Genomic DNA, 12,922 nt, shown 5'->3' with positions numbered 1-12,922 from the left:
AATTTAAACATACAAAATAAGACTATTTTTAAGAGTCACTCAAAAATTTCAAAATACAAATTTGAATAGCAGCATTAGTGGTATCAGTGTCTAGCAAAGGAAAAATTGAATCTAATAAATAAAATGAAGGTCTGGTGTGTATGTTATAAAATACTGTCATACAGTCACACCTTAAATTAAGCCTTATACTAGATTTCTCTGTTTTCAGGATATAATTCTTAACTATCATTATTTACCTGATTTAATCATTAGATTTGAAATTCTGTGCCATGGCATATATGTTCAAATTCAAACCATTTAAAAATGTGACAGATGGACTTCATGTAAGTTGGCAATGGTTCTGGTACTAAAAATTGTAGTTGTTTTTTCTGTTTATGTAACCTGCTTCATATTGACTCTCTCTACCAAGAGGGTCTTCCTAAGAAGAGTGACATCATTATTTCCTCTTGTCAACAACTTGTGACATGAGATTTTTAAAGGGCTTTCTGTGAACTATGGTATTGTAATTTTTCTAAGTAACAAAATTATGTTTATGTACTAAATCTGATCAGGAAAGTAAGCCAGGAAAAGTTGATGGTATTCATTAGGTTTTATCTGAATGGAGCAGTTCCTTATATAATAACAATTGTATAGTAGGGATAAAACACTAACTTGACGTGTATTCATTTTAAATTGTTCTGTATTTTTAAATTGCCAAGAAAAATAAACAACTTTGTACATCTGAAGAGTTTTTCCAACAGCTTTTCATCTTCAATGTCTTAATGTGGAAGTTAACCTTTACCAAAAAAGGAACTTGGCAAAAACAGCCTTCTAGCACACTTTTTAAAATGAGTAATAGTAGCCTAAGCTTAATATTTTTATAAAGTATTATAATATTGTTTTATGGATAATTGAAATAAAAAATTCTCGTTAAAAAAAATGAAGTGATGTAAAGATATAGTTAGACAAACAAAAGCTGAGGGATTTGTCAATAGTGGACCCGCATGACAGGAAATACTAAAGGGAAGTACTTTAGTCGGAAGAATAATGATCCAGATGGAGATGCAGGAAGAAATGGAGAGCATGAAGGGTAAATATGTATGTAAAATATAAATGAATATTGACTGTATAAAACAATAATGTCATGTTTCTCGAGCTTAAAATAATCTAGAACTAAATTTCATGACAGTAGCAGAAAAGGCAGGGGAGGTTTATGAAGTTAATATTTTAAGGTTCTAGGATTATTGGGGATTAGTGTAAGTAATAATTTTAGTATAAGTAATAATTTCCATTGGATTGTAATCAGTCAGGGATGTTTATTTTAATTTCTAAGGTAATTTATATAAAAAAAGTATATATAGCCACGCACTGCATAATGATATTAGGCCAACAAAAGACCATGTATATGCCAGTGATCCCAGAAAATTATAATACTGTATGTTTACCGTACCTTTTCTTTGTTTGGATATACTTACCTTTGTGTTACAGTTGCCTACAGTATTCAGTACAGTCACATGCTGCACAGGTTTGAATCCTAGGAGCAATAGGCTACATCATATGGCCTAGGGGTGTAGTAGGTATACCATGTAGGTTCTTGTAAGCATGCTCTATGATGTTCACACAATTATGAAATTTCCTATTGACACATTTCTTTGAATGTATCCCTGTCATTAAGCTCCACATGACTGTATATCTAACAAGTTAAAAGAGGGAAAAATTAAATAAAGTAACATTTGCTAATCAGCAGAAGGGCAATAAAAGGAATATAAGTAGGGCATAAAATAGGTGGGTCAAATTGCAAACAAAGAGTAAGTAGCTACAAATCTATTTAAGTAATTACATTTCATGTAAAGGATTAAATACTCTAAGTAAAAGATTAGGTTTTTCAGCCTGGATAAAGAACCGACCCCCCCCCATAGACTGCTTACAAGAGATATAGTTTAAACAGAGGGATGGAAGAGGTGGTATAATACAAACACTAACCAAAGCAAAGCCAGCATAAGTACACTAATATCAGGCAAACTATGCGATAATTCTGCTTTGAAATAAAGATGTATTTCTTAATGATAACAGGGTCAATCCAACAAAAAGATATCACAAACTGAAATCTGTATGTTACAAATAATATCACTTCAAATAATATAAAGCAAAAATTGGCAGATACAAAATGACAAATCTATAATCCTATTGGGAGATACTAACACATACCCTTCTACAGCTTATAGAACAGACAGACAAAAAAATTAGTAAGGATATAGAAGATCCTAATACATGAAGAGTAAATTTGACCTAATTGACATATGTAAAATGCTGCACCTAGCAAAAATAGAATTCACTTTCTTTTTTCTTTTTTTTTTTGAGATGAAATCTTGCTCTGTTGCCCGGGCTGGAGTGCAGTGACACGATCTCGACTCACTGCAACCTGTCTCGCGGGTTCAAGCAGGTCTCCTGCCTCAGCCTCCCGAGTAGCTGGGATTGCAGGTGCCCGCTACCACGGTCAGCTAATTTTTGTGTTTTTATTAGAGACGGGGTTTCACCATGTTGACCGGGCTGGTCTCGAACTCCTGACCTTGTAATCCGCCCGCCTCAGCCTCCCAAAGTGCTGGGATTACAGGCGTGAGCCACCGGCATCCGGCCCACATTCTTTAAAGTACACATGGAGCATCAGAATAGATCATGTGCTGAGTCCTAAAGAAAGCGTCTACAAATTTCATGATTGAAATTGCTTACAGTATGTTCTCTGACAACAGTAGAATTAAGGTCAAATTTAATAACAGAGTTAAACTAACGAATCCTTAACTACCTGAAAGTGAATATACTTCTAAACAATTTGTAAGTCAAAGAGGAAAGTAAAGTAGAAATTAGAAACTATTTTTAATGAAAATATATTTAAGAAATGATATATACCATTATTATTAGTGTGGTGTATCCTTATCCTAAAACATTTTAAATGGTCAAAAGAAAGCATAGCATGACTGGGCCTGCCTGATATAAGTCATCCTTGTAAAAATTTGAAAATTGGAGGAATATTCTTTTCTTTCTCATTTATATATGAAAATACACATAAAAATATACATACACATGAAAACTTAAACAATTATGTTAATATATTTTTAGAAAGAAGGGTCAAATTATGATGTACGTTTACCATAATGTAAAAAAAGTAAGCTAAATCCAAAAGGATTTTACTCAGTATAAAGTGACCTTATTATTTCAGTCTGAATCATAATCAGGCATTTTATCTGGATACGTATCACAGCTTGATCTGTCATAAGAAATTTCTTTCTTGTGTTTCTAAAAACTTGAACTCTCCCGTGTCAGCATTTACTAAGTCACCTTGTCAAACACATAGAAATCTCCTTTAGCAGATAATTTTTGCTGGGTTGAAACAGATGGGCCATCTACTTGTGGTTATTTCCTAAGTACTTATTGCAGATACGGTGGTGATTGCTGCTGATGCATTTCCATTTGAACTTGAAGCATTGGTGTTTCTCTTAGCTGGCGTCCTCCGCAGCTCTTCTCACCTCTCTTCTGTCTTGGCACATGGTGGGTCTGGCTCATCAGATGATCCCCTTGGAGGATGCTGCAAAACTGCTCAGCAACCTGCTCTGTGTTCTTTCACTGAAGATATCCTCCACTCTTGGGGCTCAAGTGCATTTCTCTAATTAAATCAGTGCAGCCTTTACACATTGAGGTTGTCAGTAATTCTTCTCTGACCCCTCATTTTTGTCAGGTTAGTAATTTTTCTTTAATTTCTGCTTGTTGGTTTGTGACCCCGATCTCTAGAAAGCTCTCGTCGGGTATCTTGAAATGTACATTTTGTACATTGTATTTCCTCTTTCCTGTGTCCCCAAACAGTTACCCATTTCTCACGTTGAAGTTCTAACTGTGTATCCTGGCATTCAGAGTAGCTTTACATTACTTATTACCTACCTCTCCCTGTTTATTTTTCACTATCTTCTTACATAGAATGTCTACGTTGGCCAAACCTGACTAACCGGCATTCCCCAAATCCAAGCCTGTTCTTTTTGTTACTTTACTGTGTCCTTTCCCCAGCCTAGAATGCTGCTTCTTCACTTATTGGACGCCTAGCTTTCTGTAAGGTCTAGCTCAATATGGAAAATTGCTACATTTTCTAGCAAGTCTGTTTGTGCAGCTGTTTCCGTCTTCTGTGATGGCTGACTCCTCTGATTCTTACACTGTTGTCTAATGCTCATGTCATGCCTACCATGTGCCTGCTGCTTGTGTGTGTGGTCAGCATTTTCATCTCGACCATTATTTGACTCATCCGCAGAAGATCTATCTAGGATCTAGGTGCAACGGTGCCCCTCATCTGCCGTGGCATATGGGGCAAGTGATTCATTAAACCCTGAAGTATCTACCTTATGTCAGACCCTGAGCTTACAAATGCAGACTCTGCCCCTGTACTTGAGGCTGTCATAGTATGAGGGCTTCATATCTGAGCTTCAGTTACTTCATCTATAAAGTGAGGCTAGTGATCGTCTCCTGCTCACTTCACAGGCTGTGAGGTTCAAATAGGACACCAGGTGAACAATTGCTTTCAAAATCATAGTATCTATAATATGCTGTTCCGTTCTGCGCAGCATAGTGGTTCAGAGTTCTAGGTGCTGAGCTCTGACTGCCTGGATTTGAACTCTACTACTTACTAATTGTGTAAACTTGGGAAAGCTTTTTTCTACCTGGGATTCCTCAGCTAAGAATTGGAATGATTGTAGTACCTGTCTTGTAGAGTGGTAGTGTGTATACGCAACACACATAGGACAGTGATGGCCCACAGTTACTGCTCCATGTGTTGATTTATATACTTCTTGTTCCAGTTAGATTTTGAGGCAGCTTATAAAAACATGTACATTATACCTAGATTTAAAAATAAATAATGGAAAAGAGAAAATAAATATTATTCCAAGGTAAAGTTACTATATAGATTTTTTTCACTGGTTCAACCAGTATTTATTTATTATTTTTAAAATTTTGAGACAGGGTCTCACTCTGTCACCAAGGCTGGAGTGCAGTGGTGCAATCATGGTTCCCTCTAGTCTTGAACTCCTGGGCTCAAGTGATCCTCCTGCCGCAGCCTCCTGAGTAGCTTAGATAACAGGTGTGTACCACCACACCCAGATACTTTTTTTTATTTTAAAAATTTTTGTAGAGATGAGGTCTCACTGTGTTGCCCAGGCTGGTCTTGAATTTCTGGCCTTAAGTGATCCTCCCACCATAGCCTCCCAAAGTGCTGGGATTACAGGCATGAGCTACTATACCTAGCATAACCAATATTTATTAAACAGCAACATCATTCCAGACATTGTTTAGATGAACAGATACAAAGAACTTACCTCTTTGAGCTTGTATTCTGGTCGAGAGAAACAGACAATAAACAAATAATAAATAAACAGGAAATGTACCCGGAAGTAAAAACTGCTATGTAATGACTCAAAACCTACTCAAAACTCAACATGTTGTATTGTGACTTTAGTGACCACTTTAGATTGATGGGTCAAAGACTGTCTGAGGAGATGACATCTCAACCCAGGTTTGATTGTTAAAGAGGTTGGTCTTTTGAAGATGGAAGCTGGGTGAGCGGGAGAGCATTTTAGGCTAAAGTCATGGCCAAAACAGAGCCCCTAACATGGTAGGAAGGAACTGGGCATGTCTGGGGAACTGAAAGAAAACTAGTGTGGTCTGGTTGTACTGCATGAAGAGAGGGGCAGGTAGTGTGAGATAAGATCAGGTTGAAGAGAGAGGCAGAGTTTTGGGGCCCAGAGTAACACATTTACATTTTATTCTTTTTTTTTTTTTTTTTTTTTTTTTTTTTTTTAAGACATAGTCTCGCTCTGTTGCCCAGGCTGGAGTGCAGTGGCCGGATCTCAGCTCACTGCAAGCTCCGCCTCCCAGGTTTACGCCATTCTCCTGCCTCAGCCTCCCGAGTAGCTGGGACTACAGGCGCCCGCCACCTCGCCTGGCTAGTTTTTTGTGTTGTTTAGTAGAGATGGGGTTTCACCGTGTTAGCCAGGATGGTCTTAATCTCCTGACCTCGTGATCCGCCCGTCTCGGCCTCCCAAAGTGCTGGGATTACAGGCTTGAGCCACCGCTCCTGGTCACACATTTACATTTTATTCTAATGCCCGTGGAAAAATTAAAACAGGAGTATTAGGTGTCATGTTTTATAAGTATTAGTTAGGTCACGGTAATTGATATGATAGCTTCTACATCTCTTTTGATTTTATGTCTAGTTGTTCTATCAATTGCTGAGAAAAGGGTGTTAAAATCTTCAACTCTGATTGTAGAATGTCTGTTTCTTCTTTTATTTTGACCATTTTCTCCACATTTTTTGAAGCTCTGCTATTGAGTCCATAAGCATTTTTGACTGTTGTATCTTTCCATATGAAATGTCTCTATCTTTGGTAATATTCTTTGTCTTGAAATTGACTTCACTGGATATTAATATAGATGTAGACACTTCAGTCTTCTTATGCTTACTATTTTCATGATGTGTCTTTTCCTATCGTTCCACTATCAATTTGTTTTTATATATAAAGTGTGTTTCTTTTAGAAGGATATAAAAGTGTCTTGATTATTTTTTCCCTCATTCCGACAGCTTCTGCTTTTTAGTGAAGTAATTTTAGATATTGTATTTATCCTTTGTGGAATTTGCTGAGTTTCTTGAATCTGTAAATTTATATATCTTTTTCTTTACCAAATCTGGGAAAATTAGGGGCCATTACTTCTTAAAGGATTATTTTTCTACTTCAATCTTTCTTTCCTCTCCTTTTAAGACTGATTATATATATGTTTGATCTTTGGATATTATCTATCGTATGTATCCTGGATGCCCTGTCTATGAGTTTTCCCCCAATATTTTTTCTTTCTTTTCTTTAGGTTGGATACCTCCTGTGGATTTGCCTTCAAATTTATTGGCATTTTCTTTTGGCATCTCTAATCTGCTGTTACGTCTATCCATTGAATGTTTTATTTCAGATACTCTATTTTTTACTTCTGACATTTCTATCTGGTTCTTTTCATAGTTATTTTCTGCTGCTATTTCCTATCTTTTTATTCGTTACATGAATATTTTCTGTTAACATCCTTTCTGTTATGTCCAGTTATAATAGCAGCTTTAAAATCCTTGTCTGATAATTCTAACATCTGGGCTATCTTAGATTGGTTTCATTGATGGTTTGTCCTCTTGCATGTGGGTCACATTTTCTGTTTCTTCATCTGTAGAATTATTTTAGCCTGTGTCTTGAACATGTGATTGATATATTGTGGATACTATAAACTCTGTTATGCTCCTGCAAGGGATATGGGTTTTTTCATTTGTTTGTTGAAGAATACAGTTAGCTTGGCTTACTCAAACTCTGAGCCCTGTCCTCTCTGCAGTGGGGGAAGATGAATGTTGTTCACTTCTTTAAGGCTTAGCTAGGCTGCTTAGGGTCTGCCATGCTCATGTGTCATTATGGGGTCCACCAGGGATTTTGATTGGATTTATATGTAGAATTTTGGAGCTTCTCTCTGTGGCTCTTTGTTTTCTTCCAGTTTCTGTTGGAGGCCCTTTTCCATTCTCTGCGTACCTTTGGTGACTCTTCAGTGCTTATTGTGTGTGTGTGTGTCCAGAATGCTAGTTGTTATCTCAGGAGGATTGTTGTGTTAGGAGTTAATTGGTGCTTACCAGAAGCAGAGCCTGAGTTTGTGTTATATTTTGAATGTAAAGCAAACATGATTTGCTGGTGAATTGGATGTAGGGGGTGGTGGTGGCAGGGGCGTGGCGAAAGAGTGGAATCATGATTATTCGTTTTTTGGCTTAAGCAACTGGGAGGATGATTTTACTCATTTTTATGATAAAGAAGACGGGGAGAGGAGCCTGTTTGGCTGGAGTACAGAGGATGTGGAAGTTAAGGGTTTCGTTTAGACGTGTTAAATTTGAGGTGCTTTCTAGATATTCAACTGGAAATGTCAAATAGCTAGTTAGATATTTAGTATCTGGAGCTCAGGAGTGCTAGAGATCCAGACTTAGTCATCAGAATGTAATTGATATTTGAAACCATGGGACTAAATGGCTTTACCTAGGGACAACTTAGCTGGTAAAGAAGGGGTGCCCCCAGCACCGTGCTCTGAGGCAGTTCAGTATTTGGAAGTCAAGCGGAGGAGAGGAACTACCAAAGGAGACCAAGAAAGAGAAGCCTGGAGAGGATGGGTCACAGAAGTCAGAGAAGAATGTTTCAAAGAACGCGTCAGTGGACAGCTGAGTTGAATGCTACTGAGAAGTCAATAAGGTGAAGGAGGAAGGAGAGAGCGTTGGATTGGGCCAGGCAGAGATGACTTCACTAGACCATGTCACTGCCATGGTGGTGGAACAAAGGATGGGCGCAGAAGCGGAGACTATGACACCTGTGGACCAAAAGTGCTTGCTCTTAGGGCTCAGGTTATTTAGGCTTCCAGTTCAGCTGGGAGCTGCGTAACCACCAAAGCAGAAAGGGACCACAGGTCTGTGAATATTTATTATTGATGATAATGTTTCTATCCTGCAGCAGGGAAGACTTTTCGCCTTGAACTTAGACCTTTCCCTGCCCAGGTTACCTGGACAACCAAACTTCTGGGATCAGAGATGGCATTTGCTACTTATATGCTGCAATAGGACATCTGTTTAGAGCTATTGGGAGTCAACTGCATGGTCTTTAATCAGTGGTCTTACTGGTTACAGAAAGTGAATACTAAATTTCAGCCACAGATGCTTTAGGCTCTTACTTTGCCTTCTAAGAGCTACCTTTTCTGTTGCTCAAGTTGGAGCTTAGAAGGCACAAGGCTCTTAGTAAAGACAGCGTTGTGGTTCAGAGCATCATTTACCCAGAAATGATGGGATTTGACTGTTCATGGGAAGGAACTTCCACAGAATGAGCATTTGTTTAACCAGGTGTCAGTTTGCTTTGTAGGTTTCTTGGAACATAGACTTAAATTTCGTTACACTTGTTTTCAAGGATCATCATTCCATGAAGTCTTATTATCCCTTGAGGTTGTTCTTATGTGGAGGCAGAAACTTTTGCCTTTGGTTTAGTAATAGTCTGCCATTTTATCCTAGCATTCTGGCATTAACCTTTGGATTTGCCTAAAGCAAAATACAACAAAAGGAATCAACCAAGCCAAAAATCTTTGATTTATTTTCCAGCTCTCCTTCAGATTTTGGTATCTGGCTTCTGTTACTTTGCAGCTACCATATTCACATCTGGTATGGCGCTTGAACATGTTAGACTTGTTCTCCTGAATTGCCTTAGGATGGTTAAGCCCTGGTCTTTTGGCTATGTTGACATTACTGGACTGATTCTTCGTTAAGATGGTCTTTTCCTGTGGGATAGAGTATCAGCCTTCCCCAGCCTGCCTGCCTTTATGTCAGGTTTTATTGTCTTTTTCAAGAAGACTCCATGTGAATTTCAGCCATCACAGTGTAACACTGATGATCTTTCAGGACAGTTAAGATGTTCCTGGTAATTTCTCAGCGTGTGAACTATATGGGACCTCAGTGCTTCACATACCCTTTTCCCCTCACCTGCATGACTGTGCCCTTGTCTTTATTAGGAATCTAATAAATAGGATATGCTGGTTTTGATTTCAAAACTGTGAAGGTCATACTATAAAGTAAAAGGTAACCTTTATTTCTGTTTAGTTGGTGCTCTCTCCCATGGACGTAATTAGTGCCAACTTTTATCATACCAAAATAAAGAGTGCTCAGGTCAATATAGTAAGTGGATAACTGTTAGAAACCTTCTGTTCCAAAAGTAAGTCATATGTACTATCAGTCATTATAGTGAGGATCTTTGTGACAGTCTTCCTCCGAGCTTCATAGATCATGTATGTTTTCATTCTCTTCTTGTCTTTTGGATTAAAAGTATTTCTGTAAATAAATTGGGAACAATTCTGAGGTCCAGGACCTTCTGTTACCAGGTTAGAGCATTGGGAGCCATTTCCACATAAGGCAAATATTTGTAAAGCACAGTCTCATTATTTAGTCATTTTTAACACCAGCCAGGTTACCTTTCCTGAATACAGCAAAGTACGCGATTTGAAGTCACCTGCCTGTTAATACTTTCATAGTGCAACTGAGGTTCCAACCTGGAAAGCCAATGCTTTCATCTGTGGGTTAATTCCTTTCTATAATACTTACTTGCTTTAGTTGATTTTTGAAAAATCTCTTTGCAGGAATTCTGGCAATATATTTTTTTCCTCCTTGTAGTTTTGGAACACTGTAGTTGAGTGAGAACATTCCCTATCATAACTCCTAGAACTGAATTACAGCCAAATTGAAATGATTTGTGCTTTGGAGAGGAGAATTGGCAAGGATGCATGGTCTATGGCTCGTGTGTTGTAAGATAATTGTAACCATGGCAGTGCGTGTTTCCTAATATTATGTTTCTACATTTAAGTGATGAGAGTCATCATAGGGAAAAAATCCACTTGTATGTTTCTAGTTGAATTTAAATTATTCCAACTTCATTATTACAACATTAGAAGTAGCTGTTTCCTGTGGAATAGCTGGTTCAGTAATTTGCTTTATCTCATGTGCAAGTGGTTTCTGCCTGGGCCAGTAATATATTTTAATAAGGCAAGTTTCCAGGAAGACATAACCTAACTATGATAACTTTAAAAAACCTAGATAAAAGAATATGAAAAACTTGATAATGAGGAAGACCGCCTTTGCAGAAGTCGACAAATTTATGATGCCTACATCATGAAGGAACTTCTTTCCTGTTCACATGTAAGTATTTCTTCTAACTCTGTTACTTTAGTACTGATGAATATGGGACCATGTTCAGTGTTTCCAGAATGAAAATAAAACAGTAGAAAGGTGTTTACAATTGAAAAATGCATGCCCGGGATGGAACCTATTTCTTCTGCTTTGTCATTTGTTTCCTGGTAATATTGGCACGACGTGTGTTGCTTCATGTAAGCTTAGTTCATTTCCAAAAGCTGATACTTTCACTGCAAAAATCAATGAAATAAAATCGCTAATTTAGATCAACTGAAGAAAAAGTTAGTCTCAATTCAAGACATTCTGAAGGAAATTAAGCTTTGTTATTTTAAAATGAGCTATACTTTAACAATTAAGCTAATCAACTATTGATAAATATAAATTTTAAATGGTCTCTTTGAATGAATAAGGTGGCTTATAATCATTATGTTAATTTTGTTCATTAGTAGTTAAATAGCAGTTGTAATATTTTTTTTTCTTTTAAATCAGATAAACAATCTAACTTGGTCATTAGGATAAACTAGGTTATTAGGAAATGATTCTACCAGGAGTAACTGGAAGAAGATTTATCATGTACTATCTCTACAGTAGGAATGTTTTCCAAAGCGTGGCCTGACAGTCCTGGCCTGCTCTGTCAACGCAGTAGCCACTAGCTGCATGTGGCAATTTACATTTAACTTTAAATTAACTAAAGTCAGCTGGGCGTGGTGGCTCAAGCCTGTAATCCCAGCACTTTGGGAGGCTGAGACGGGCGGATCACAAGGTCAGGAGATTGAGACCATCCTGGCTAACACAGTGAAACCCCGTCTCTACTAAAAAATACAAAAAACTAGCCAGGTGAGGTGGCAGGCGCCTGTAGTCCCAGCTACTCAGGAGGCTGAGACAGGAGAATGGCGTAAACCTGGGAGGCGGAGCTTGCAGTGAGCTGAGATCCGGCTACTGCACTCCAGCCTGGGTGACAGAGTGAGACTGTGTCTCAAAAATAAATAAATAAATAAATAAATAAATAAAATCAAATGGGAGTAAATATTTAATATCTCAGTTCCTCATGAGCCACCTTTCCAGCGCTCAGTGGTTACGTGGGGCTAGTGGGTTTTGTACTGGATGGCACAGATACACAACCCTCCCATCGTTGCAGCAAGTCCTATTGGACAGCACGGGTCGTGGTCATGGTGTATTTTGGTGCTTCTGTATTCATTGTTTATTTACAGTTCCTGCTGACATTTGCATAACTGTGGCTAAAGAGGACGTCTCTTTCTTGTGGCATGCACTGCTCTGTTCCTTGGACCCACCTGGCTTGGTGAAGAAATTTCTGGGCCTAGGACTTAATTGTTGCCACTCTCTGCCTTGTTGCCTCAGTAGGGAAGGACTGAACGCTTGAAGAATGCCAGATGTTCAATGTGAAAACCTCCGAAAACTTAGTTATTATGTAGTTCAACAATTGACAGGGTGTTTATTCATATGATGGTACTTTTAAGCCTTTCTTCTTATTGTGCATTGTTAAAGAAGACACAATTTGAAGTTTGAAGTGGGGAGGATACCCTTTTAATTTTTATCAGTGGAAGCTGCATTGTTTTTGCCCTCGCTGGGGTTACAGTAAGACTGTCCTTAACTTAGAGCCTTTTACCGCTATGGCTTGACTTTGTAATCCTGACATTAACTCTTAGGGGTATTTTTGTGTATTTTCTCTTATTTGGCGGAAATTTTACATTTTTACAACCCCATTATCAGTTTGTTGATGGATATATTTAGGGCCCAAACAATCCTCCCACCTCAGCTTCCAGAGTAGTTAGGACTACAGGCGCATACCACCATGCCCGGCTCATTTTTATTTTTACTTTCATGGAGATGAGGTTCCACTATGTTGCCCAGGCTGATTGCAAACTTCTGGGCTCAAGTGATCCTCCTGCCTCGACCTCCCAAAGTGCTGAGATTACAGGCATGAGCCAGTGCACTGGCCTGATAATAGGAGTCTTTACACTTTATTATCAGAGTGATCTTGAACCCTTCTGGAATTGCATAATGTCAGCCCCTGCATGGTCATTCTTCTGGACATGTAGCTAATAACTGGATGCCCAGAGGAACAAGCACTTGCTGGGATTGCCTGTAAATACTCAACAGATTTTTAAAGAGTGTTTGTTCTTATAATAGGTTACTGTTTAGTAATTGCTGTGCTAAATTTAT

General features: G+C 38.2%; 1 protein-coding gene across 3 annotated transcripts in view; it reads left to right on the top strand.

Annotated features, from left to right (window-relative positions):
* GRK3 (G protein-coupled receptor kinase 3) overlaps positions 1–12,922 on the top strand; it is a 164,642-nt gene that overhangs the window by 88,545 nt on the left and 63,175 nt on the right. For all 3 annotated transcript variants that reach the window (XM_007975215.3, XM_073006858.1, XM_038006313.2), the window contains one exon: positions 10,643–10,744. In XM_007975215.3, coding sequence (XP_007973406.3) covers positions 10,643–10,744 — 102 coding nt within the window. The remainder of the gene's footprint in view (positions 1–10,642; positions 10,745–12,922) is intronic.

This window comes from Chlorocebus sabaeus, chromosome 19 (genome assembly GCF_047675955.1).
Source record: "Chlorocebus sabaeus isolate Y175 chromosome 19, mChlSab1.0.hap1, whole genome shotgun sequence".
Lineage (NCBI taxonomy): Eukaryota > Metazoa > Chordata > Mammalia > Primates > Cercopithecidae > Chlorocebus > Chlorocebus sabaeus.
Note: the sequence above shows the minus strand (reverse complement) of the source record. Positions and strands in the feature narration are given on the sequence as shown.